This window comes from Microcaecilia unicolor, chromosome 6, assembly GCF_901765095.1.
Source record: "Microcaecilia unicolor chromosome 6, aMicUni1.1, whole genome shotgun sequence".
In the NCBI taxonomy this organism is placed as follows: Eukaryota; Metazoa; Chordata; class Amphibia; order Gymnophiona; family Siphonopidae; genus Microcaecilia; species Microcaecilia unicolor.
Window position 1 is genome coordinate 6,675,143 of NC_044036.1, and position 27,833 is coordinate 6,702,975.

Genomic DNA, 27,833 nt, shown 5'->3' on the forward strand with positions numbered 1-27,833 from the left:
TTTGGTGCCCTGGCATGACCCAATTTCAGCCACCCCTCCCCCCTGCGCATGCACGTGGTTCCTTCCGGGACGGGGGGGTATTAATCGGGGCCCTCCCCCGGCCCTTTAATTGCGCTGCTGCCATCTGTTTGCTGTTCACCCGGTCAGCAGGTGAGGTTTTTGTTCACAGGTATTAGCTTTGCATTAAGTTATTTAACGCATATGATTATAATCCTTAAAAAAACATATTACAAGGTCTGCACTAATTATTAGAAGCTATTAAGAAGCAACTTGTTGCACCCGGGAGGACAGCGCGTGCTACCACGTGCACACAGTTCCCTTGTAATATTTACAGCGCTAGGGCTATTCTTCTGTTCTGACTTCTGATTTGTCGAGATGGCGATCAATCATGTGTGGCCTTTCAGCCATTGGTGAAGTCTTTTTTTTGGTCGTCCCACTTTGTAGTAAAAAAAACGAGAACGACGTTGCGCCAGAAGCGTCGGCGAGTGCCCGCCCTGTAGTGTTTTCTTTTGCAACGCTGTCAATCAACATCAAGGAGAAGCCAATAAGAAATGAGGTCAGTAAGGTCACGACTTCATTCCAACCAATAAGAAGTGAAAGCAAAATAGAAGTAGCGGAAGCCTAAAGTCCAGGAAGAATTGGGTCACGCCTGTCGCTCGTGATTGGTGGAGGCGCTTCGTGGCCTGTAAAGGGAGGGGGCGGTGCCCGCGGTCGGTGTCGGCTCGCGAGCCGGAGGAGGAGGAGGGGGGAAGCGAAAGCTGAAGTGTCGCGCAGCCTCCCCTCCTCAGCACCGGTAAAGTAAGTGAAGCTTTGCGACCTTCCCGTTCCCCTTCCTCCCTCCGACCCCCCCCCCCCCCAAAGACCACTCTCTCCACTGCTCCACCCGCCACTCTTAGCCCAACTTACACCGTCGTCTGCCAACACCCCCCCCACCCCACCATCATCTCCCTCACCTCCTTAGTCCCCCCCAATCTCTATCAACCCCCCCCATCATCTCCCTCACCTCCTTAGTCCCCCCCAATCTCTATCACCCCCCCATCATCCCACTCACCTCCTTAGTCCCCCCCAATCTCTATCACCCCCCCCCCCATCATCCCACTCACCTCCTTAGTCCCCCCCAATCTCTATCAACCCCCCCCCCCCATCATCCCACTCACCTCCTTAGTCCCCCCCAATCTCTATCAACCCCCCCCCCATCATCCCACTCACCTCCTTAGTCCCCCCCAATCTCTATCAACCCCCCCCCCATCATCCCACTCACCTCCTTAGTCCCCCCCAATCTCTATCAACCCCCCCCCCCATCATCCCACTCACCTCCTTAGTCCCCCCCAATCTCTATCAACCCCCCCATCATCCCACTCACCTCCTTAGTCCCCCCCAATCTCTATCAACCCCCCCCATCATCCCACTCACCTCCTTAGTCCCCCCCAATCTCTATCAACCCCCCCCCATCATCCCACTCACCTCCTTAGTCCCCCCCAATCTCTATCAACCCCCCCCCCATCATCCCACTCACCTCCTTAGTCCCCCCCAATCTCTATCAACCCCCCCCCCATCATCTCCCTCACCTCCTTAGTCCCCCCCCCCACCTCCCCACCTCATCTTCCTACTCACCACTCCTACCCCAACATACTACATATCATCTGCTTACACCCCACATCCCACTCCCCCAATCTACATCAACACCCCCCACCCCATCATCTCACCTCCTTAGTCTCCCCAATCTCTATCAACCCCCCCCATCATCCCACTCACCTCCTTAGTCCCCCCCAATCTCTATCAACCCCCCCATCATCCCACTCACCTCCTTAGTCCCCCCCAATCTCTATCAACCCCCCCATCATCCCACACACCTCCTTAGTCCCCCCCAATCTATATCAACCCCCCCCCCCATCATCCCACTCACCTCCTTAGTCCCCCCCAATCTATATCAACCCCCCACCTCCCCACCCCATCTGACCTACCTCATCTTCCCACTCGCCACTCCTAACCCAACTTACTACACCTCCATCTACTTACACCCCACATCCCACTCCCCCAATCTACAGCTACCCCCACCCCATCATCTCACTCATAACTCTGTTTATACTCCCTAATCCATCAACCCCCTTTGCCACTCCTACCCCAACTTACTACACCTCCATCTACTTACCCTCCCCCCCCTCTAGATCTACCCACCACACCTTCACCTCATCAGCCCATTCACCACTCCCACCCAGGGCTGCCCTCAATGCCCTGCCCTACCCCACCCCATCCCCCCCCCACTCAGGCTTCTGTTGCCCCTGCACCTCCTCCTCCCCCCCCCCCCCCCCCATCTTCTCCTCTCTTGGTCTGCAACTCTCACCGCTTCTGTGTGCCAGGACCCAGGTTATTGCGTTAAATCATCTGGGTCCTGACACACAGGAAGAAGAGACACGGACCCTGGGAGGCTGGGGCCCCCCCCACCCCAACTTACTACACCTCCATATGCTTACCCCCCCCCCCCTCTCTAGATCTACCCACCATACCTTCACCTCATCATCCCATTCACCACTCCCACCCAGGGCTGCCGTCAATGCCCTGCCCTACCCCCCCATCCCCCCCCCCCACTCAGGCCTCTTGCCCCTGCACCTCCTCCCCCCCCCCCCCATCTTCTCCTCTCTTGGTCTGTCATTCTCGCTGCTTCTGTGCGCCAGGACCCAGGTTATTGCGTTAATCATCTGGGTCCCGACACAGGAAGAAGAAAGTCACAGACCCTGGGAGGCTGGGCCCCCCCCCCCCTGCTTCCACCCACCCCAACTTACTACACCTCCATCTGCTTACAACCCCCCCCCCCCCATCTACATCTACTTACCACACACCCTTCACCCTATCTGTTTACACCACTCGCCAGGCCTACCTGAATTTACTATGTCTCCCCAGTCTACCCCTATCTGTCAGACCCCTTCCTCTTATCCATCTGCTTACGCACCCCTCAGTCTACATTCCATCATCTTCCTCTCTACACCCCCCATCTGCTTACATTCTCCCCAATCTACTACCTACCACACACCCTGCTGTCGTCCCCCCATTCACCACTCATCCCCCCACCTTCATCTATCTGCCCAGACTACACAACACTCCTTGCTTCTATTCCCCTGCCCACAACTCTCCCCTCTCTCTCCATCTCTTAATGTTTCCATCATCTTGTACTCCCTCAGCATCTGCTAAACCTTCATTCACTACTCCTGTATTCGTGTTTACATAAACTTTTTATTTGCATGTGTTGCTGAAGTTATGTAAAATTAAATTTACCTAAAGGATAATTGTAAAGAACTTCCGGCTTCTAGTTTTGCCTATATTGTCCTTGGTCAGGTCACACTTTTCCTGCTGTTTTTATACAGTTTTCTTTTCTGCTGTTTCTTCTGTATAGGCTTTGGGGGTTTTTTTGTTTTCCTTGTGACTTAGGGGAAATGTGCAGCTCTTGCAGTTTCTCCTGCACATTGCAAAATTCAAAGATAATCATGTGTTTGTCATTTCTCGTTAATATTTGACATGCTGCTTTTACCGTGGGAATTGGAGGTTTTGGTTTTTTTTTTTTTTACAGTAAAAGAAAATATTGAAATACAATGAACTGTAACTCTCCCCCCCCCCCCCCTCCAGTTAAATAGCATAAAATATAATGACTAAAGCCTTTAAGGTCACAGCCTAATGTTGACATTGGAACATGCACATAACACACAGTCTGTGAAACAGTTCAAAGGGGGTAGAAAGCCCTGATGTGAAGTAAGATGCTGCATTTCACAAGGTATCTGGCAGGACTCTCCAAAGCGTGAATCTGACAGCAGATCAAGACCTCCTCTGAGTGTTTTGCATATGTGACCGAGGGTGGGTATTGGTTTTGCTTTCTAGTGTGTGCAGGTTGCCTGTTTGTAGACAGGAATTTATTTTTTTTAGGGTTTTGTGTCGAGGTCCTGTTAGGAAAGGGGATTTCTCATGTACGCTGTGAGTAGTGGAGGCTATTCTATGAAATTTAGGACTAACGATTAGACTAGGATTGCTTGAATTATGCCATTGAATAGGAATGGAATCTATCTTTAATTCTAATTGTAGCTTTTACTGCACAGCATCTTGTCCAGGGTTTGTTTTCTTAGAACCTTTTGCTGGAAAGTTGTAACTTCTTCCTGTGTCTTAAACTCTGTTTGTTGAGGAGGGATAAAATACATATGTTGTTTAAATGTATCCCAGTCTGGGAAACCACCTGAAAGTACATTTCTACAACACACAAAAACCCCCACCTTCTAAATCATAACTTATCTTATTTATGGGAAGTACCTTAGTCAGTTTAAAACTTGCAGATGCACTTAATAAATATTATTATTAGCATTTGTATAGCGCTACCAGACGCACGCAGCGCTGAACATCTGACACAGAGAGACAGTCCCTGCTCAATAGAGCTTACAATCTAAAATAACACAGACAGACAAGACAAAATACAGGCCAAGGTCTGTGTTATCAATGTTATCCATTTAGGAAGAACTTGAAACTGGAGACTTGGTTTGAGGTTGTTTTCTGGGAAATCATAATCTAATGCCCTAGTCCCCACATAATCTATTTGGTAACAGCCCTGTCCTTTTACCTGGTACCCTTCTCACCCCTCAAGTCCCCCATCCCACTCTGTTTTTTTTTTTTTTGTTGTTTTGTTACATTTGTACCCCGCGCTTTCCCACTCATGGCAGGCTCAATGCGGCTTACATGGGGCAATGGAGGGTTAAGTGACTTGCCCAGAGTCACAAGGAGCTGCCTGGGCCTGAAGTGGGAATCAAACTCAGTTCCTCAGGACCAAAGTCCACCACCCTAACCACTAGGCCACTCCTCCACTGTTGCTACTATTTGAGATTCTACATGAAATGTTGCTATTCCACTAGCAACATTCCATGTAGAAGTCGGCCCTTGCAGATCACCAATGTGGCCGCGCAGGCTTCTACATGGAATGTTGCTAGTGGAATAGCAACATTTCATGTAGAATCTCCAATAGTAGCAACATTCCATGTAGAATCTCCAATAGTATCTATTTTATTTTTGTTACATTTGTACCCTGCGCTTTCCCACTCATGGCAGGCTCAATGCGGCTTACATGGGGCAATGGAGGCTTAAGTGACTTGCCCAGAATCACAAGGAGCTGCCTGTGCCTGAAGTGGGAATTGAACTCAGTTCCTCAGTTCCCCAGGACCAAAGTCCACCACCCTAACCACTAGGCCACTCCTCCACTAAATTGCCTTCTCCCTTTCTTACCTAGGCACACCTTCAGACCATCTGGTCTGTCCATTCTGCCCATCCAAACCACCTGCTAAGCTTTACAGTCCCTTCCCTTCTTCAGAGATCCTCTGCTTGTCCCATGCTTTTCTTTAATTCATCCACCACCTCCACTCGGAAGCCGTTCTATGCATCCATCGCGCTTTCACTCTTTCTGTAATGAAATAATTCCTTAGATTAATGAGGTAAATTCAGGACTAAAGAGCTGCCTTTCCACTGAAGGGGGTTCATCACCTGCATTTATAGCTTGAAGGTGTTTAAATCTCCTGCTTCCTCACAAGTGAGCTTGCCATCCATTGCCGGTCTCGCACTGTCTGATATGGAAGAAGATTCTGCTGGAGCTTTTTGGGGAATCTTGCTTAACACCTGGGTTTTAACAGGTGCCTGTCAGGTGCTAAAAATGCAAAGAGACCATCAGAGCGACGTGTCCCATTCACCTTAGAATAAAGAGGAAAATTATTTCACTACTAAGCAGGCTTGGGGGGCGGGGGACCCAGTAAGGTTGCATGCAGTGGGCTAGGAACTTGGAGAACCAGGTTCAATTGCCATTGGGCAAGTCACTTAACCCTCCTTTGTCCCAGGTACAAAAACCGCTAGGGACGGAGGAAAGACCTGCATCTGATAATGTGGTCTTATCAAATCCCATTTAGTGCTGGTTAAAGGCTGTCCTGTGTCCTTTTAGGTTTCAGGATGTTAGGACATGAAAAGAGCTCCCCTCCTCTGTGCTGTCATGGGGGAGCCTTTACTGTTTCGGTTTGTTCCTTGTATGATCTTCAGCCTGCTTAAAGCAGTTTTGTTTTTTGTCTTGTCTTCTGCTAATGAACGTGTTTGTGTAAGATTGTGGTGCAACAGCCGTGGTTTCCAAACTGGAGCGGTGGGTCTCGCCTCAGGCCCCAGTTCCTCTTGAACAGCCATTGCCCAAGGCAGCAAAGAAGGCTTAAATCTGATGAGAAATGTGTGCAAAGCAGGGAACACAGAGTACAGGAGCAACAAGTTGTCTTTAACTTTTGAAACTTCCATTTTAGGACTCGTGACTGCTCTGGCACTTAGACATTTGCTGGAATACTTTCAAAATGTACGGTGGGGGGATCGGCTTCAGATTGTTACATCGTGAGACTAATGTTGGTGAATTTCATATAAGTAAACCTTAATTAACCAAGTCCCCCTTATCTCATTTTTTTTCATGTTTTTTTTATCTAGGACTTCTGTAGATGGGGAAACAAAAATCCCACTGATGTTCCTTGTGGCCTTGGGCAAGTCGCTTACTTTCCAGTGGAATTGTAGTACTCAGATGACAAGCAGGCTGTAGTAATCCTACATGATATGAACAGAGCCTGTGCAAGAGTGAGCTTGAGTTTGTTTACAATTCTTAGAACATGCATTGCGCACGCCTGCGTGCTTTCCTTCTGGCACTGTTGCGCACCACCTAGCGTTCACCATTTTTTTTTCTGCGGAGGCAAAATGGTTGCACTTTTCTGTGCTCCTCTCAGCTTTGTCTCAAATTGGTTAATCTTGGTTTTCCTTTCATCAAGGATGTAAAAGTCCTGTCAGTTGTCATGTGAGAACCATATGGAAACGCTTTTATTTTTCCTAGAAAAACTTTAAAGGCAAATTTTAAAATCTTACTTGATCAGTTTTACTATTTAGGCCTTGGGTACCTGGCTTGGTAACTTCCCCCCCCCCCCCCCCCCCAACATTGTTAGATTTTGCTGTGGCTACTTTTTTTGTTTTGTTTCATTTGTACCCCGCGCTTTCCCACTCATGGCAGGCTCAATGCGGCTTACATGGGGCAATGGAGGGTTAAGTGACTTGCCCAGAGTCACAAGGAGCTGCCTGTGCCTGAAGTGGGAATCAAACTCAGTTCCCCAGGACCAAAGTCCACCACCTTAACCACTAGGCCACTCCTCCACTTTTCTTGATATATCCTAGAAAACAGTGATATGATACAGACATTCAAATATTTGAAAGGTATTAATCCGCAAACGAACCTTTGCCGGAGATGGGAAGGCGGCAGAACTAGAGGGCATGAAATGAGATTGAAGGGGGGCAGACTCAAGAAAAATGTCAGGAAGTATTTTTTCACTGAGAGAGTGGTGGATGCTTGGAATGCCCTCCTGCGGGAGGTGGTGGAGATGAAAACGGTAACAGAATTCAAACATGCGTGGGATAAACATAAAGGAAGGAAGGGATCCTCAGGAGCTTAGCGGAGATTGGATGGCAGAGGCGGGGCTGGTGGTTGGGAGGAGGGGATAGTGCTGGGCAGACTTACACGGTCTGTGCCCTGAAAAAGACAGATACAAATCAAGGTAAGGTATACACAAAAAGTAGCACATATGAGTTATCTTGTTGGGCAGACTGGATGGACCGTGCAGGTCTTTTTCTGCCGTCATCTACTATGTTACTATGTTAAAGTGTGCCTGGTGTAACAACATAAGAATAGCCATCCTGGGTCATACCAATGGTCCATCTAGCCCAGTATCTTGGTTACTGACAGACTCCCAAGTAGTAGTAACATTCCATACTACAAATCCCAGGGCAAGCAGTGACTTCCCTTTGCCCATCTCAACAACACATTATGGACTTTTTTCCTCCAGGAACTTGTCCAAACCGTTTTTTTAAATGCAGATACACTAACCGCTATTACCACATCCTCTGGCAAGATAGTAGATGACGACAGAAAAAGACCTGCACGGTCCATCCTGTCTGCCCTACAAGATAAACTCATATGTGCTACTTTTTGTGTACTCTACTTTGATTTGTACCTGTCCTCTTCAGGGCAAAGACCACGACCTCCAGAGCTTAACTATTCTTAGTGAAAAAAAAAATATTTCCTCCTATTTGTTTTAAGTGTTTCCATATAACTTCATTGAGTGTCCACCCCCCCCAGTCTTTGTACTTTTTGAACGAGTAAAAAAAATCGATTCACCTCCACCTGCTCCATACCACTCAGGATTTTGTAGACCTCAGCCATCTCTTTTTCTAAGCACTTGCACCCCCTCTATCATTTTGGTCGCTGTTCTTTGAACCTTTTTTTTTTTTTTTTAATTCTACTATCTTTGAGATACAGCGACCAGAATTGAACACAAAACTCAAGGTGAGGTTGCACCATGGAGCTATATAGAGGCATAATAAATATTCTTGGCCTTATTTTGCATCCTTGTCCTAATAATTCTAAGTATCATAAGTACATAAGCACTGCCACGCTGGGAAAAGACCAAAGGTCCATCAAGCCCAGCACTCCGTCTCCGACAGCGGCCAATCCAGGCCCCAAGAACCTGGCAAAACCCCAAAATTTAATAACGATCAATGGACTTTTCTTTCAGGAATCTGTCCAGACCCCCTTTAAACTCAGCAAAGCCAGCTGCCGTCACTACCTTCTCTGGCAATGAGTTCCAGAGTCTAACTATGCGCTGAGTAAAGAAAAACTTTCTCCAATTTGTTTTAAACCTACCACATTCTAATTTCATCTTGTGTCCCCTGGTTCTATTATTGTTAGAAAGCGTAAACAAACGCTTCACATCTGTCCGCTGTACCCCACTCATTATTTTGTAGACCTCTATCATATCACCCCTCAGCCGCCTTCTCTCCAGGCTATAGAGTCCTAGCCTTCTTAACGTCTCCTCATAAGGTAGTCGTCCCATCCCTTTATCATTTTCGTCGCCCTTCTCTGCACCTTCTCCAATTCCTTTATATCTTTTTTGAGATGAGGCGACCAGAACACAATACTCCAGGTGCGGTCGCACCATGGAGCGATATAACGGCATTATAACATCCTCATTTTTGTTTTCCATCCCTTTTCTAATAATACTCAACATTCTGTTCGCCTTCTTAGCCGCTGCCGCACACTGGGCAGAAGATTTCAGTGTATTGTCTACAGTGACACTAGATCACTTCTTGACTCCTAAAGTGGACCCTAGGATTAGATGATTCGGAGTATTCTTCCCAATGTGTATCACTTGCATTTGTGCTCATTAAATTTCCATCTGCCATTTGGATACCCAGCCTTCCAGTTTCCTAAGGTCTTCCTGCAATTTTTCACAATCTGCAAGTGTTTTGACAACTTTGAATAGTTCTGTGTCATCTGCAAATATTATTACCTCACTTGTTCTGATTTCTACATCATTTATAAATATGTCAAATAGCATCGATCCCAGTACAGGCACCAGATAATCATAACTGGTGCCTGGGACCCGATCATATGATTTCTCTTGTATTTTGTTTACATGTGTCCAAAAAAGAGGAATCTGAGGTTGAGAAACGGTACAAAGATTTTTGACATTGAAAGCACTGGTCTCGTGGCTCTGGGAGCTGCATCTGACACTGGGGACAAGAGCATGGCGAGTGCTTTGATCACACTTCATACAAAGCACAATAGAAGCCCTTGGGGGTTAAGTTATCTGATCCCCTTCCTCAGGAAGAAGGATTTGTCCTGATTTCCCTCTGCAGTAACATCAGTCTCCGCTGATAGCATCAAGGCACTGGCATTGCCCCTGGAAAAGTTTTAATCTTACTTTTCATCTATGACCATATGAGAAATTTAAACCACCTCCTTTTGCGCCCACCTATCAAAGGTAGAGGGGGGGGGGGGGGGTCAGTCCTGGAGCAAACGCACCATTACCATAGCATGGAAGCAGTGACATAGTAGATGACGGCAGAAAAAGACCTGCACGGTCCATCCAGTCTGCCCAACAAGATAACTCATATTTGCTGCTTTTTGTGTATACCCTACTTTGATTTGTACCTGTGCTCTTCAGGGCACAGACCGTATAAGTCTGCCCAGCACTATCCCCGCCTCCCAACCACCAGCCCCTCCTCCCAACCACCGGCTCTGGCACAGACCGTATAAGTCTGCCCAGCACTATCCCCGCCTCCCAACCACCGGCTCTGGCACAGATCGTATAAGTCTGCCCAGCACTATCCTCACCTCCCCACCACCAGCCCTGCCTCCCAACCACCGGCTCTAGCACAGACCGTACAAGTCTGTCCAGCACTATCCCCGCCTCCCAACCACCAGTCCCGCTTCCCACCACCGGCTCTGGCACAGACCGTATAAGTCTGCCCAGCCCTATCCCCGCCTCCCAACCACCAGCCCTGCCTCCCAACCACCAGCTCTGGCACAGACCGTATAAGTCTGCCCAGCCCTGCCCCCGCCTCCCAACCACCAGCCCTGCCTCCCAACCACCGGCTCTGGCACAGACCGTATAAGTCTGCCCAGCACTATCCCTGCCTCCCAACCACCAGACCCGCCTCCCAACCACCAGCTCTGGCACAGACCGTATAAGTCTGCCCAGCCCTGCCCCGCCTCCTGATCTTGACTAAGCTCCTGAGGATCCATTCCTTCGGCACAGGATTCCTTTATGCTTATCCCACGCATGTTTGAATTCCGTTACCGTTTTCATTTCCACCATCTCCCGCGGGAGGGCATTCCAAGCATCCACTACTCTCTCCGTGAAAAAATACTTCCTCACATTTTTCTTGAGTCTGCCCCCCTTCAATCTCATTTCATGTCCTCTCGTTCTACCACCTTCCCATCTCCGGAAAAGGTTCGTTTGCGGATTAATACCTTTCAAATATTTGAACATCTGTATCATATCACCCCTGTTTCTCCTTTCCTCCAGAGTATACATGTTTAATTCAGCAAGTCTCTCCTCATACGTCTTGTAACGCAAATCCCATACCATTCTCGTAGCTTTTCTTTGCACCGCTTCAATTCTTTTTACATCCTTAACAAGATACGGCCTCCAAAACTGAACACAATACTCCAGGTGGGGCCTCACCAACGACTTATACAGGGGCATCAACACCCCCTTTCTTCTGCTGGTCACACCTCTCTCTATACAGCCCAACAATCTTCTAGCTACTGCCACCGCCTTGTCACACTGTTTCGTCGCCTTCAAATCCTCAGATACTATCACCCCAAGATCCCTCTCCCCGCCTAACACATACGTCTCCCGTGGATTTCTACTTCCTAAGTGCATCACTTTGCGTTTCTTCGCATTGAATTTTAATTGCCAAACCTTAGACCATTCTTCTAGCTTCCGTATGTCCTTTTTCATGTTTTCCACTCCCTCCGGGGTGTCCACTCTGTTACAGATCTTAGTATCATCCGCAAATAGGCAAACTTTACCTTCTAACCCTTCGGCAATGTCACTCACAAATATATTGAACAGAATCGGCCCCAGCTCCGATCCTTGAGGCACTCCACTACTTACCTTTCGCTCCTCCGTGCGAATTCCATTCACCACCACCCTCTGGCGTCTGTCCGTCAACCAGTTCCTAATCCAGTTCACCACTTCGGGTCCTATCTTCAGCCCATCCAGTTCATTTAAGAGCCTCCTGTGGGGAACCGTGTCAAAAGCTTTGCTGAAATCTAAGTAGATTACGTCCATAGCTCGTCCCTGATTCAATTCTCCTGTCACCCAATCAAAGAACTCAATGAGGTTCGTTTGGCACGATTTCCCTTTGGTAAATCCATGCTGTCTCGGATCTTGCAACTTATTGGCTTCCAGGAAATTTACTATCCTTTCCTTCAGCATGGCTTCCATTACTTTTCCAATAACTGAAGTGAGGCTTACTGGCCTGTAGTTTCCAGCTTCTTCCCTATCACCACTTTTGTGAAGAGGGACCACATCCGCCGATCTCCAATCCCTCGGAACCTCTCCCGTCTCCAAGGATTTATTAAACAAATCTTTAAGAGGACCCGCCAGAACCTCTCTGAGCTCCCTCAATATCCTAGAGTGGATCCCATCCGGCCCCATGGCTTTGTCCACCTTTAGCTTTTCAAGTTGTTCATACACACTCTCTTCCGTGAACGGTGCTATATCCACTTCATTCTCATTTGTACTTTTTGCAGTCCATAGCAGTCCTTCTCCAGGATTTTCGAGTGGAGAAACTTGAGCTCACTCCAAGCATTCGGCATGGACGTTTTTAACGAGAATTTAGAGTAAGTATGTCCATTGTACCTGCAGAACGGTGAAGCTTTGTCTTTCTTTTTAAGCAGCAGGGGAGACGGTGCTCCAGTGTGTTCCGAGCCTTGCTCTGGCGTCACCAGAGATGCGAGTACCTTTCCACCTGTGGTGACTTCTTCCATCCCGCAGGATTCCTGTAGAGCCAAAAGTCAAACCTGCAGGTTTCCTATGGGATCCCCCCCCCCCCCCCCCAATTAAATGCCGCTCTCGATCAAACTCTGAATAAGTTAACTGCCAGATCTTTGAACAAAATTAGTAGGGTCTTCCACTGGTAAACTTTTATCATCAGCCAGTTGAAGCCAAACTTTCTTTATTCTGCAGGACAATAGCTCCTCCTTTGTCCACTGTTTGTATGAAAATGTTGGAATCATTTTGCAGAATTTGTAGAGCTTGCCACTCTTCTGTTGCATTTTGTAAAAAGAACAGGGAACTTTGTTATACCAACTCTGTTGTTTCTTGGCCGATGCCACGTTTGATTTGTGCTGTGAGAAAAGCTCTGATGCTTCCCAAAATACTCAAGCACCCCTTGTTTCACTGAAGCTGCATCAAGTATACAGTGAAGGAAATTGATCTTAGCTTCAGCTCCACTGATGTGAACCAATGGGCGTTATCCCTTCCTGCCAGTAGGTGGAGGTAGAGAAAACTGAAGTCAATCAGTGATGTCACCAGTATAAGTTGTGGTGGTCCTGGAACAAGGCAGTATTTCTCTACCTCTAGCAAATGGTAGGCTGTGCTGATGAGGCTCCGTTCTCTGCTGACCACAGCACAGCTTGGCCTAGCCTAACGGATGCTCCCAGGTTCATAGTTTGGATCTGTTCACAGCCCACAGTCACACTTCTTAATGCCACTGTGTGAGGCTTTGGCTCAGTCCCATGGGACCTTGCCTGAGGGGTGTGGGTCCTCAACCTCCTACCGTGTTTGGGTGTTAATTCCCCACAGGCTCCCCTGATGCTAATTCCCTACAACTCCCTGGCTGAATAAAAACTTAAAAAATAAATAATAATCTGGCCTGGTTAGCTTTTTTCCTGTTTAAGGGGCTAAAGCTTGATTAAGTTGCTATTGCTCCTTCCAAAAGGAAAAAAAAAAAAAAGAGCACAGGGAAATCCTAGCTCTCTATGGGGATTTGTGCCTTGGGGATTTATTTTCTCCACTTAGGCTTTACCTTTCCCAAAATTAAGAAAAACTTATGATTAAAATGTCTGCTTTCCTCTAGTTTTAGCCCTGAGCCCCCCCCCCCCCCTTCCTCATAATTTATTTTCTGCAACTTTTTTAATGACCACAAGATCATACCAAGTAACAACGAACGCGGATAGATCACCCCCATGGATACCTGAATGTGGAGTCCCCCAAGGATCCCCCCTCTCACCAACCTTGATGATACCTTTAGCCAAACTGCTAGCCAATCAAAACCTCAACCCCTACATATATGCAGATGACGTCACAATTTACATCCCGTTCAAACATGATCTAAATGAAATCACCAATGAGATCAACCAAAGCCTCCAAATAATGCACACCTGGGCAGATGCATTCCAACTAAAACTTAACACAGAAAAAAACACAATGTCTTGTCCTCACCTCACAACATAACACAAAACACTTCACCACCATAATCACACCATACTGTTCTCTTCCTGTCTCACAAAACTTGAAAATTCTTGGGAGTCACCATTGATCGAAACCTCACTCTCTCATGCTTACGTGAAAAACACGATGAAAAAGATGTTCCACTCCATGTGGAAACTCAAGAGTTAAAACCTTTCTTCCCAAGATACAATCTTCCGTACCCTGGTACAGTCAATGGTAATAAGTCACCTGGACTACTGCAACGCACTATATGCGGGCTGCAAAGAACAGACTATAAAAAAAAACTCCAAACAGCCCAGAATACTGCCGCCAGACTCATATTTGGAAAAACTAAATATGAAAGTGCAAAACCCATAAGAGAGAAGCTCCACTGGCTACCACTTAGGGAACGTTGTGCACAAAATCATTCACGCAGACGCCCCAATCTACATGCTAAACCTCGTGGACCTACCTCCCAGAAACGCCACAAGATCATCCCGCAAATTTCTCAACCTACACTTCCCCAGTTGTAAAGGACTAAAATACATGCATGCTACTACCTTCTCTTACATAAGCACGCAATTATGGAATGCACTACCTACAGACCTGAGAACAATCGACAAAACAACTATCTTTTTGCAAATCTCTGAAGACATATCTCTTCAACGAGGCCTACAACGAGAACCGATAGCCACACTAATCCACCTCACAACCCACTCAGTTAAGAAAACTCACCTTCTATAATTACCCTAAACACACCCTTCCTCCTTTTTTTATTCCCTTACTTAATCTCTGCACTATACTAAATGTATCTGTTATCCTGTAATGACAATGTTAACAAAACTATGTAAGCCACATTGAGCCTGCAAACAGGTGGGAAAATGTGGGATACAAATGCAATAAATAAATAATATATCTCTACACAGTGAATCTAAGCAGAATCGGCTGTTTGGCTTTTTGGTGTTAGATGGCATTTTTCCTGCTGCCTGAATCTGGTGTGTTTGTGGTAATTTAAAATGATCCACTATTATACTGTTGGCAAAACTGTTTTCCTCTTCTGTTTGTGATCCATTTTTTATATACTGTGCTGTTGTTGTGTGTTTTTTTTTTTGTTTTGTGTTCAGTCTATTAGACATGTTCAGTTTTACTCAGGACTGTAAAGTGAGAGTAAGTTCGATTAGTCAATATGTCTCTCTTTGTACCCCAATAGCAATACAAGCCTGAAGAGGACGGAATAAGATGTTAAGATATGCGCCGCTCATGGCTTGAAAGCAACCTTCACGGAAAATGGATCGAAAGAAACGTAATTCAATTGCTGGCTTCCCACCGCGCATTGAAGACTTTGATGGGGGTGGAAATGACGGTGTTTCTCCAGTGGGCAGAGTTTGTCCCTCGTCCTACAAAGCCTTGATTAGCGCCTTTTCCAGACTTACACGACTTGATGATTTCACGTGTGAAAAAATTGGCTGTGGTTTCTTCTCTGATGTGTTCAAGGTGGGTGTTCTGTCATTATGTGGTCACAACTCCTCGCAGTCTGAAGTTTCCCCTATTTTATTCTGCCTTGCGTGAATTCCTTCAAAAAGGCGGTAAATATATTGTAAAGAGCCACAAGGATTGAGATGCTCTGGTTCGTGTCTAATTTAAAAAAATAACATGGGAGAAAGAACGTATGCCACTCTCTCCTTAGAGGCAAACCTTGCAGTTCTCGGGGGGGGGGGGGGGGGGGCATTGCCCACCGGGCCTTTTGAGCAGGCCTCTACAATGGTGGCTGAATTTAGTACAACCAGTGAATGGATGCAGTTGTCTAATTGCTTTGGGCTAAAGAGTAAATCTAACTGCATTATAAACAGTTTATACAAATTAGTGACTCTTTGGGCTCTGGCAATATAATCTATGCACTTTTGCGTACTTATAGAACCAGAAGCAAGATGCTTCCAAAACATTGGACATCACATTGCAAAAATAAATGCACACTAGATCCGTTGGGTGTGCCTTCGTGAAAGGACCCACCCCTAAGCCTGTTTTCCACCATTACAAAAATTGAATCTATTCATTTTTATGTGAAACGTTACCTCTGTTTCAAACAAAATGCCCAAAATCATTCCAGACCTCCTGACACCCACAACAAAAAATCAGAAAATAACCACTTTGCCACAAACCACTTGATGGGGGTCTCCTTAACAGGTATTCTTTACCTCCGTTTCCCAGTCGGCGACAAAAACACCATTTTTACCTAGAAAATCCACTTTACTTGACTTTCAAAGCCCTCAGCACAGCTTCCCATAAACTCACCAACCTCTGACTGCTATTTAAAATTTTCCCTGAGCCCAACATCCAAAACTCACAAACATTCAAATTTTAAAATTTGATCCCCAGAGCCCACTGACCCCGGATCAGATCTGAAACAAGATCACTCGCTGATGGCATTAACTGTAACTACTCAAAGTAACATAGTAAATGACGGCAGATAAAGACCTGTACAGTCCACCCAGTCTGCCCAACAAGATAAACTCATTTTACACGGTATGTGATACTTTGTTTGATTTGTCCTTGCCTTTCTCAGGGCACAGACTGTAGAAGTCTGCCCAGCACCGGTTTGCATTACTGGTGTTGCCACCCAATCTCCACTAAGATTCCGTGGATCCATTCCTTCTAAACAGGATTCCTTTGTGTTTATCCCACACATGTTTGAATTTCATTACCGTTTTCATCTCCACCACCTCCTGCGGGAGGGCATTCCACATATCCATCACCCTCTCTGTGAAAAAATACTTCCTGACATTACTCCTAAGTCTGCCCCCCTTCAACCTCAATTCATGTCCTGTAGTTCTACCACCTTCCTGTCTCCGAAAAATGTTTGTTAGCGGATTAACACCTTTCAAATATTTGAACATCTGTATCGTGTCGCCCCTGTTTCTCCTTTCCTCCAAGGTATACATGTTCAGGTCAGCAAGTCTCTCATATGGTTTGCAACACAAATCCCATACCATTTTTGTAGCTTTTCTTTGCACCGCTTCCAGTCTTTACATCTTTAGCAAGATACGGCCTCCAAAACTGAACACAGTACTCCAAGTGGGGCCTCACCAATGACTTGTAGAGGGGCATCAACACCTCCTTTCTTCTGCTAGTTATACCCCTCTCTATGTAGCCTAGCATCCTTCTAGCCACGGCTGTCGCATTGTTTCTTCACCTTTAAATACTCGGACGCCAACACCCCAACCCCAAGGTCTCTCTCCTGAGTCGAGCTTACTGATCTCTCCTCTCCTATCTGGTATCTCTCTTTTGGGTTTCTGCACCCCAAGTGCATCACTCTATACTTCTTGGCATTACATTTTAACTAAATACATAAAAATAGAAACCTATTATATCTCTGCCTATAGTGACTAAAAACCTTATGTGATTAGTGTAAAACAATATAGCTGTATACATATATTTGAACAGTGCTCAGAACTGGGTGCGTGAGTGAAGCTATAGACCAGCTTGTGGACACAACACCACTTCCTGCATCATCGCACCGTCAGCCCTCCCTTCCTGCCTGAATCACGTTTAAGATCTAATTTTACTGATGGTCTAATATTTACTTTGCAAGCAAAAACATCGTCCAGTAGACCAATATCAGTACTTAGCTTGGGCTGGCTGGGTGCGGCAAGAGTGGGGTGCACTGAACCGCTATGCTTTGAACCCAATTGTGTATTCTTTTTTTTTTTTTTTCTTTTTCCTTATGCAGTGATAAAAACCAAGTGGTATTGCCACGTTTTCTTTTCCTTCTCAGGGGAATACACAATTGGGTTCAAAGCATAGTTGTTCAGTGCACCCCACTCTTGCCGCACCCAGCCAGCCCAAGCTAAGTACTGATATTGGTCTACTGGACGATGTTTTTGCTTGCAAAGTAAATATTAGACCATCAGTAAAATTAGATCTTAAACGTGATTCAGGCAGGAAGGGAGGGCTGATGGTGCGATGATGCAGGGAGTGGTGTTGTGTCCACAAGCTGGTCTATAGCTTCACTCACGCACCCAGTTCTGAGCACTGTTCAAATATATGTATACAGCTATATTGTTTTACACATCACATAAGGTTTTTAGTCACTATAGGCAGAGATATATAATAGTTTCTATTTTTATGTATTTATTAAATATTTGGAGAAACCTTACAGTTTATAGGTCCCCAGACTTACTTTTTTTAGAATTACATTTTAACTGCCAGACCCTCGACCATTCTTCTAACTTTCGGAGATCCCTTCTCATCGTTTCTACTCCCTCCAGGGTATCCACTCTATTGGCTATCTTCGTGTCATCTGCAAAAAGGCACACCTTTCCTTCCAACCTTTCAGCAATATCTTCCACAAATATATTAAACAGAATAGGCCCCAGCACCGACCCCTGAGGAACTCCACCGCTCACCTTCCTTTCCTCCCAGTGGATTCCATTTACCACCACCCTCTGCCACCTGTCGGTCAACCAGTTTCTTATCCAGTCCACCACTTTCGGTCCTAAGTTCAACCCTTTCAGCTTATTCACGAGTCTTCTGTGGGGGACCGTATCAAAGGCTTTGCTGAAGTCCAAGTAGATTACATCTAGCGCACGTCCCTCATCCAGTTCTTTGGTCACCCAGTCAAAAAAGTCAATAAGATTTGTTTGGCAGGATTTTCCTTTGGTAAAGCCATGTTGCCTCGGGTCCCGTAACCCATTGTCTTCTAGAAAGTTAACTATCCTTTCTTTCAGCAGCGACTCCATTATTTTTCCTACCACTGACATAAGACTTACCGGTCTGTAGTTTCCCACTTCTTCCCTGTCTCCACTTTTGTGAAGAGGGACCACATCTGCTCGTCTCAAGTCTCGCGGAACCTCTCCCGTCTCTAAAGATCTATTAAATAAATCTTTAAGAGGTCCTGTCAGGACTTCACTGAGCTCCCTCAGTATCCTGGGATGTATCCCATCTGTCCCCATAGCTTTGACCACCTTCAGATTCTCAAGCTGTATAAACTTTCTTCATTAAACAGCGCAGTATTCGCTCCATTCCCAGATGTTCCCTCGGCAGCCAACCACGGTCCTTCTCCAGGATTTTCCTCCGTGAGCACCGGAGAGAAATAATTGTTTAGCACATTGGCTATGTGGAGAGTGATGAAGATAAAGCGATTCTCATTATTTTTCAGTCTCGCAATTCCATTCCTATCTTTCTCCTTTCTCCCAATATATATGAAAAAGGTCTTGTCACATCTCTTTACACCTTTAACCATTTTTTCTTCTGCTCGCGCTTTCGCTAGTCGTATTTCCCTCTTCGCTTCTTTGAGTTTAATCCGATATCTATTCTGTGATCCTCTCGTTGCATTTTTTTTTATTTTTTTATTTCTTGACTAGAGAGGTGTGGTAGCCGTGTTAGTCCACTTTTAAAGGAAATAAAACATGGAAAAGAAAATGATACCTTTTTTTATTGGACAGACATAATACATTTCTTGATTTAGCTTTCGAAGGTTGCCCTTCTTCGACAGATTGAACAAAGCCTCTTTTGCTCTTATTTTTTTCAGCTACTTGTTTGGAGAACCATTTAGGCTTCCTGCTTCTCTTGTTTTTGTTTACTTACCTCGCATAAAGATCAGTCACCATATTTATAGTAGTCTTTAGCTTGGACCACTGTTTTTCCACATCTCCTATGCCTTCCTACTCGCAGCAGACCTGCTAGACTGCATTCAGATTTAGTCCAGGTCTGCATTCTAGGCCTACTAGAGCTCTGGAGCATCCCAAGTGCACATGCAGAAACATTTGTGCATTCTCCAGCAGCCCAGCCCCAAACAGCAATTGCTTTCCTGGCTCTTTCCTAGCATTGCTGTTCTCTCAAGCCCAGTGCACTGACATAGTTTCACTGCTGGCTGCCTCCTCTCATCCCAGACCCAATTGCAGTCCCAACTTCAGCCTGGCCACCCCAGAACAGGCAAAATCTGCCTTGCTACCAGCCCAGGACCAGATTTCCCAGGCAAGGTAAAAATAAAAATTTAACCCTGCGGGTTATAAGAAGTTCATGGGAGGGAAAGCCAGTTGAGTTGTGATTTAGGAAAAACTTGTGGCATTTTGTGAAATATCTAAGGTGGTGATATCAGAACGAATAGTTAAGCTCTGGAATTCTTTGCCAGAGGATGTGGTAACAGTGGTTATGATATCTGGGTTACATAGAGGCATATTTTCAAAGCACTTAGCCTTCCAAAGTTCCATAGGTTTCTATGAAACTTTGGAAGGCTAAGTGCTTTGAAAATATGCCTGATAGTAACATAGTAGATGATGGCAGAAAAAGACCTGCACGGTCCATCCAGTCTGCCCAACAAGATAAACTCATATGTGCTACTTTCTGTGTATACCCTACCTTGATTTGTACCTGTCCTCTTCGGGGCACAGACCGTATAAGTCTGCCCCGCCTCCCAGCACCGGCTCTGGCAAAGACCGTATAAGTCTGTCCAGCACTATCCCTGCCTCCCAACCACCAGTCCCGCCTCCCACCACCGGCTCTGGCACAGACCGTATAAGTCTGTCCAGCACTAGCCCCGCCTCCAAACCACCAGCCCCGTGCTTCCCACCACCGGCTCTACCACCCAATCTTGGCTAAGCTCCTGAGGATCCATTCCTTCTTGACAGGATTCCTTTGTTTATCCCACACGTTTGAATTCCGTTACCGTTTTCTTTTCCACCACCTCCCGAGGGAGGGCATTCCAAGCATCCACTACTCTCTCCGTGGAAAAAATTCTTGTCCAAAAAATGTTTGGACAAGTTCCTGGAGGAAAAGTCCATAGTCTGCTATTGAGACGGATATGGGGAAGCAACTGCTTGCCCTGGGATTTGTAGTGTGGAGTGTTGCCACGATTTGGGTTTCTGCCAGGTAGCTGACCTGACTTGGCCACTGCTGGAAACAGGATCTGGGTTAGATGGACCATTGGCTGACCCAGTTCCTTTGGATGTGGAAGAATAAGTGCATATAATTTAATTTCTATTATCTTTGGATGATAGATGACAAGCGAATGTGTTGACAGTATTTGAAGATCTAGTGGGTGTAGTTTAGTGCCAGCCACTGTGTACAGTGGAAAGGGCCTACAGTTTACTGGCACCGTCGGCATGCCGCAATGAAGTGGGAAGTAGACCCACTTCCTTGTGTTTTGATCCCGTGGGATTTCGTGTTCATCCACTTAGGTGGATTGCCTACCCCGTTACTTTGTTCACTGTCGGCATGCCAACATGTGTGCTATGTATAAAACAGGAAATATAATATATATGAACCATGTTGAAATATGTCAATAGAAACATCAAAATAAATATAAATTATAATCACATGAGCCATGTATGACCATATATAAATAAAATCCAAAATACATATGAACAATGTATAAATTAAAACGGGTATAAACATTTATATAAAAAATATGCGTTATCATAAAAGTACTTTGTGTAACACAGCAACGAAAAGTTTCACAGTAACATAAACAAAAGTATCACGTCATATTGACCAGTACCTAAATAGAATGTATTTCAAAAAAATAGAAGCTATTATAATTCACAAAACCTTTTATATCTTGATATGGGATTTGCATATGTTTAGACAATTAACTGTAATGAATGGAAACTAGCAGTATTTTACGACATACGGTTCAATGTGATATGTAAACTATAGGTGGCGAATCATGTAAAGGACGGACCTGCAAATGAAGTTAAAAATCAAAACTAGACAAATTAACAAACCTTTGGTCTTGATATGGAAAAATAATCTCAGTATAGGCTGGGCTGGAATGAAAATGAAAAGTCTGTGCGTATGGGTTCTAGATAACTATACAGGGACGATGTGCACGCAAATTACTGAAGACCCATCTGTTTGAAACAATTTATGGCAAGAGCCAAAACACATAGAGTCCACACTCGCTGATCATCAATGCATCATACATCCACTTCTAACCCTCATCCCCCGTAATTCCACATCACTCATACATCTGCTCACAGGAATATGTACACCATATATCTCTGTGTCTTAACACTGCCCTTTAAGCTTCCCATTGACTCTTTCCAACGTTTCAATGTTGATGTCCCATTGTTATATTCTTAATGATACTTCGATGGTTTCACATAACTTGTACAACGTAACCCATAACCAAGTTGTAACAAATGTATTTCCATTATTCATATCTTATTGTAAGCCACACTGAGCCCGCAAAGAGGTGGGAAAATGTGGGATACAAATGCAATAAATAAAATAATGCGGAAGAGTTAATAAAAAAAAAAAAAACTGCAAACAAAGTGACTCTGCAGGAATGATATCCTCTATAAAATGTTATGTGGTGGTCAGAGGTTTCTCATCTAAAGGGTTGCAATCTTATCACGGAGTTTAAAAAAAACCCCACAAAAAAACGCTATATGAATCGAGAGATGGTTGTGACCGTATTTGTAGCGCAGTAGTAGCTCAAGGTCTAAATGTAGCCAGAGGATGTGGTAAAAGCAGACAGTGTAGCTTGATTAAAAAAAAAGGTTTGGAGGGATGGGGGTATAGTCGCTATTGGTCTGTCTAAAGTGGAGATGACAATTTTTTTTTTTTTTGCAGCTCATGTTTGTTGGTTTGTCTGACATTTAAATGCTGGAAAACAGTAGTACAGTGGACTGAAACTAGTTTTAGTAGATGAAGTTTATTTTACTGTTCAAAAAGTAAATTTTTTTTTTTTGAATTGTGTTTTTTGTCACTGGTTTATCAATAAAGACCTTTTAAATATAAAATAAAAGGCTAAATTCCTGGAAGAAAAGTCTATAAAGGACTTTGGGAAGGCTACTGCTTATCTCTTGGAAGTGAGCAGTATAGAATCTTCTTTTTGGGGTTCTGCCAGGTACCTTTTTGATCTGAGTTGTCCACAAGATACTGGGTTTGAACCTTTTTTTGGTCTTACCCAATGTTTCTTCTGACAATATTTTTTAAATTGTATTAAATTCTGTAACAAAACACACACCTAGTACATACCGTGACTTTGGTACATTGCCTAGGCCCTAATCACTAACAAAGATCAACGAATACCTTCTCCTATACCCCTCTTTCCTTGCCAGTCGTCCTCCTCCTCCCCCCCCCCCCCCCCAATCAACTGTAGAGGACAAACTGAGGTAATGAAATGGCACATCTTATAATGGCCAGGCAAGGGTTGTACTCTTGTGTCTTCCATTTGCCACACAAGTCCCACACTTGCAGCCCTTGTTCTCTGCAATGCTGTAAGTTAGACATCAGATATACAAAAATTGGTTTTAGCAATCACTTGTTGAATTGTCGGGCCTTAGTTTGCTTCTAGGCAGAAGCTAGCACCATTCAGCTCACAGTAGTTATATTGCTAACAGCTCCTTTTAGATTGTAAGCTCTTTGAGCAGGGACTGTCCTTATATGTTAAACTGTACAACGCTGCATAACCCTAGTAGCGCTTTAGAAATGTTAAATAGTAGTAGTAGTAGTTTTTCAGTAACCTTCCATATAAACTCCAAAAGCAAGTCCCAGGAAGTTTGTACCTTAGGGCAGGACCACAAAATATGAAGGAAGATACCCCGCTCACCACAGGCTCCCCAGCACAAGTCATTCCCACTTCCGTACCAGTCTCAATTGGACTGGGATATAATACCAGGTAGATCATCTGGTATCCATTCTCCACCAGGCTGCTTGCTATGGATACCCTCTTAACTTGTTTTGCTTCTCATCTCTTTATGGGAGTTGAGTCTTTTAGCAAAGCTTAATAGAATCTAGCTGTTCCCCCGTTCACAGCCCTTTCCAACAATCTACAGCTGATTAAAGAGTTTATAAAAAGTCATAAATCTCTGTATGTTCTAAGCCATTGTCTTCTACAAGTTAATTAAAATAGACTTCCTCTACCAAGTGTCCTATGGTTCCTAATTCCCATTCAATTTTTGTAAATTTGAATCTGTCCTCCCGGAGGTAAAGCCCTCGGCATGCTGTTTGGGTGTGGCTCCAAAATGTCCTGTCTGTCAGGAGCATAACCTGAATCTTAACCCACAAATGAATGAGTTGCACATCTGGATTGACCTTACGTGGAGTAATGAATGTTCTTATTTGTAATCGTCTTTATAGATTCAACATATGGAAACAGTAAATGTTAAATACAAGAGTTTGCACATATTTTCAGTCAATACTTTAACATCTCCTTTTGGCAGCCAAGGGGCCAATGTAGAAAGACCTGCAGTAAAACCAGCTCAGGGTGCTAGTTGTATCACAAAATTACCAACGCAAAAATTCTGCAGCTCACTGCAAAATGTCACCCTTCCCGTCAACGATGATATGAAGAGAGGCTTGCTGACCTGAACATGTACACCCTGGAGGAAAGGAGGAACAGGGGTGATATGATACAGACGTTCAAATATTTGAAAGGTATTAATCTGCAAACGCACCTTTTCCGGAGATGGGAAGGCGGTAGAACGAGAGGACATGAAATGAGATTGAAGGGGGGCAGACTCAAAAAAGATGTCAGGAAGTATTTCATTACGGAGAGAGTGGTGGATGCTTGGAATGCCCTCCCGCGGGAGGTGGTGGAGATGAAAACGGTAACGGAGTTCAAACATGCGTGGGATATGCATAGAGGAATCCTGTGCAGAAGGAATGGATCCTCAGAAGCTTAGCTGAAATTGGGTGGCGGAGCAGTTGGGGGGAAGAGGGGGTAGTGGTTGGGAGGCGAGGATAGGGGAGAGCAGACTTATACGGTCTGTACCAAAGCCGGTGATGGGAGGCGGGACTGGTGGTTGGGAGGCGGGAAATACTGCTGGGCAGACTTATATGGTCTGTGCCCTGAAAAGGACAGGTACAAAGTCAAGGTAAGGTATACACATATGAGTTTGTCATGGGCAGACTGGATGGACCATGCAGATCTTTATCTGCCGTCATCTACTATGTTACTATGATATGGCTCAGGCACGGACAGGAAAAGTGACCTTGCTGGACATGTGCATTGGCCCCAGTCTCTGCCCCCTCCCAGCCTAACCCTTCCTTCCTGACTAGCAGTGTGTGTTGACTTCTGTAGTCCCTGCCTCCTGTCAAGTCCACGCAGGCTAACATAGCTGTTATTTTTAGTTTATTCTTTGCAACCCTGGTTGTGGCCCCCATATAGGGTAATGACTCCCAGTTTGGGAACTGCTGGTCTTAAAAATCTGTTAGTACTTACACACTATCTGCCAGTTGCACAGCATTGGAGTAGTGAGGCCACTGAGGACTTGCTGACTACAGCAAATCTTCACATTGAACAGGGTATAATGGTAGATCTGACTTTTTGTTTAAAAATGGTTTATAAAGATACTAGTAAAAAAGGCCCATTTCTGGAGCAAATGAAACGGGCGCTAGCAAGGTTTTCCTCCCCACCCCCCCCCCCCCCCTTCATTGTTGTGAAGCCACTGACGCCATTGCTCTGCACCTCGTCAACGCACCTTCATCACCTCCTTCGTTCTGAAGCCACTGATGCCATTGCTCCGCCCTCGATGTGTGATGCCATTGCTCCGCCCTCGACGTCATCACGTTTGACGCGAGGGCAGGGCCCAGAGACTTGGTGATTTCGGTGGCTTCACCACCACAAACCCTTCATGAAGGAAGTGACGTCAGTGGCTTGGCTTCAGTGACATCAGTGTCTTTAGAACATTGAGGGTAAGTTTTATTATATAGATTGGTGGGAAAGAGGAACATGAACTGTAGCAAGGTTTTACATTAGGAGTTGCCACCCAGGAAAAGGATCAAAGTGTAATCGTTGACGATACGTTGAAACCATCTGCTCAGTGTGCAGCGAAGAAAGCAAATATTTATTTATTAGGATTTATTTACCACCTTTTTGAAGGAATTCACTTAAGGCAGTGTACAGTAAGAATAGATCAAACGAGCAATAGGCAATTAGAGAAGTAAAAATATTCGAACAATACAAAGTATGGCATGGTATACTACTTGCAATGACAATGCAATATGTACTAGAACATTTTAATTGGTAGTGAAGGGTAAAGCAAAGTTGTAACATATAGATTAGGAAGAATTAGAAAGTAAGGTGATTTGAAGGAAGTTGCACACGAGGTCAGAGAGATGGTTAAATAGAATGCTAGGTATTGTAAAACAAAAATGAGGATGTTATAATGCCTTTGTATCGCTCTATGGTGCGACCGCACCTCAAATATTGTGTTTAATGTGTTGAATTCTGGTCACTGCATCTCAAAAAAGATATAGTGAAATTAGAAAAGGTACAGAGAAGTGCGACAAAAATGATAAAGGGGATGGGACAGCTTCCCTTTGAGGAAAGGCTCTTCAGCTTGGAGAAAAGACAGCTGAAGGGAGATATGATAGAGGTCTGTAAAATAATGAGTGGAGTGGAACAGGTAGATGCAAATCACTTGTTTACTCTTTCCAAAAATACTAGGACTAGGGGGCACGCAGTGAAGCTAGAAAGTAGTAAATTTAAAACAAATCGGAGAAAATATTTCTTCACGATGTATTAAGCTCTGGAATGCATTGCCAGAGAATGTAGTAAAAGCAGTTAGCTTAGCAGGGTTTTAAAAAATGTTATAGCTTCCTAAAAGCTAAGTCCATAAGCCATTATTAAAATGGACTTGGGGAAATCCACTTATTTCCAGGATAAGCAGCATAAAATGTATTGTTGTTTTGGGATCTTGCCAGGTACTTGTGACCTGGATTGGCCACTGTTGGAAACAGGATACTGGGCTTGATGGACCTTCAGTCTGTCCCAGTATGGTACCGCTTTTGTTTTTATGTTCCTTTAATGAACTGGTATTGGGTTGGATGCCAAGACCTGCCTTGGTTGGAGGAACATAGCAATCTTCTGCTGCCCCACTCTTCACCCTCACAAGGGGCTACTCAAAGCTGGGATTTAGCCCATATCGGGGTGAGAAAGCTACGGTGTGTGTCTGAGAATCCATTACAGCATAGACTTCTGGATGTAGACAGTAGCTGAGTAATCTATGCACAGTGAGCTGTCATTATCTAAAGGCACTTGTGGTTCCTGCTCCTCCCAGGTATTGAAGCGCGGTCTGTGGACACCTAGAGGCAGATGCACTAAACGTTTTTCATCGTTAAATGAGCCCTCAGGGAAGAATTTCCTATCCTTTCCATGCACTTAAGCCTATTTTCCGACGACAGTAGCAGCTAACGAAAACGGAATGGAGATGAGCAATTAGTGTGAAAACCCCATTGAAACGACATGCACTAACCTTTTTCCGATTGCCTTTACGCAGGAAAAAGGCAGGAAATCTAACGAGAGGTCTGGACCTCTCGTTAGGACAGCTCCGTGCCAGGAAAAATCATTAAGTGAAAAAATAAACAAACTTTGAGCCAATCCCAGCGCATTAGCAGAGCTAAAAGCGCTGTGATTGGTCCAAAGGACGTCAGAAAACACATAAAAAAATAAAAATAAAAAAGGGTCGGGAGGGGGCAAGGGCGCTCATCAGGAGCGTCCTGTACGGATGGCCTTGCCCCCCCCCCGCTGCTCCCCACTTTCCGCCGCTCCCCCACCCCGAAAAAGCAAAATTCAAACAGCCCCTGCCCCCCTCCCTTCCTCACTACTCTCTCACCTCAGCTCCGCCTCCCGACATCCTCCGCCCTGTGCACCGCCCCCTTTTGGGGTCGTCGCCGCCATTCCCCTCCTCCATCGGGCCCGCCCCTGTCTGACGTCAGTAACCTACGTAGGTTACTTTCTCCTGCTGTGCCCGCCCCTGTCTGACGTCAGTAACCTACGTAGGTTACTTTCTCCTGCTGCGCCCGCCCCTGTCTGACGTCAGTAACCTACGTAGGTTACTGACGTCAGACAGGGGCAGCAGGAGAAAGACGCGCGACCGAAGGCAGGCATCAGCTTTCTTCTTGCCCGTGCAGCGCCTTCGGACAGAGGAGAGAGGCGCTGCACGGGCCCGGTAAGAGGGAGGGGGGCCCGATGGAGGAGGGGAATGGCGGCGACGACCCCAAAAGGGGGCGGTGCACAGGGCGGAGGATGTCGGGAGGCGGAGCTGAGGTGAGAGAGTAGTGAGGAAGGGAGGGGGG

At 45.4% G+C, this 27,833-nt stretch overlaps 1 protein-coding gene across 4 annotated transcripts in view; it reads left to right on the plus strand.

Annotated features, from left to right (window-relative positions):
• The first annotated feature begins 538 nt into the window (after positions 1-538).
• Positions 539-27,833, plus strand: part of TESK2 (testis associated actin remodelling kinase 2) — a 96,732-nt gene continuing 69,437 nt past the window's right edge. The window contains exons 1-3 of one of the 4 annotated variants that reach the window (XM_030205739.1): positions 701-798; positions 6,475-6,618; positions 15,019-15,302. In XM_030205739.1, the coding sequence (XP_030061599.1) occupies positions 15,096-15,302 (207 nt within the window). In that variant the 5' untranslated portion in view covers positions 701-798; positions 6,475-6,618; positions 15,019-15,095. Of the gene's footprint in view, positions 557-700; positions 799-3,772; positions 3,847-6,474; positions 6,619-15,018; positions 15,303-27,833 lie in introns of those variants that run through there. The other 3 variants (XM_030205742.1, XM_030205738.1, XM_030205741.1) reach the window with 3 other exon arrangements.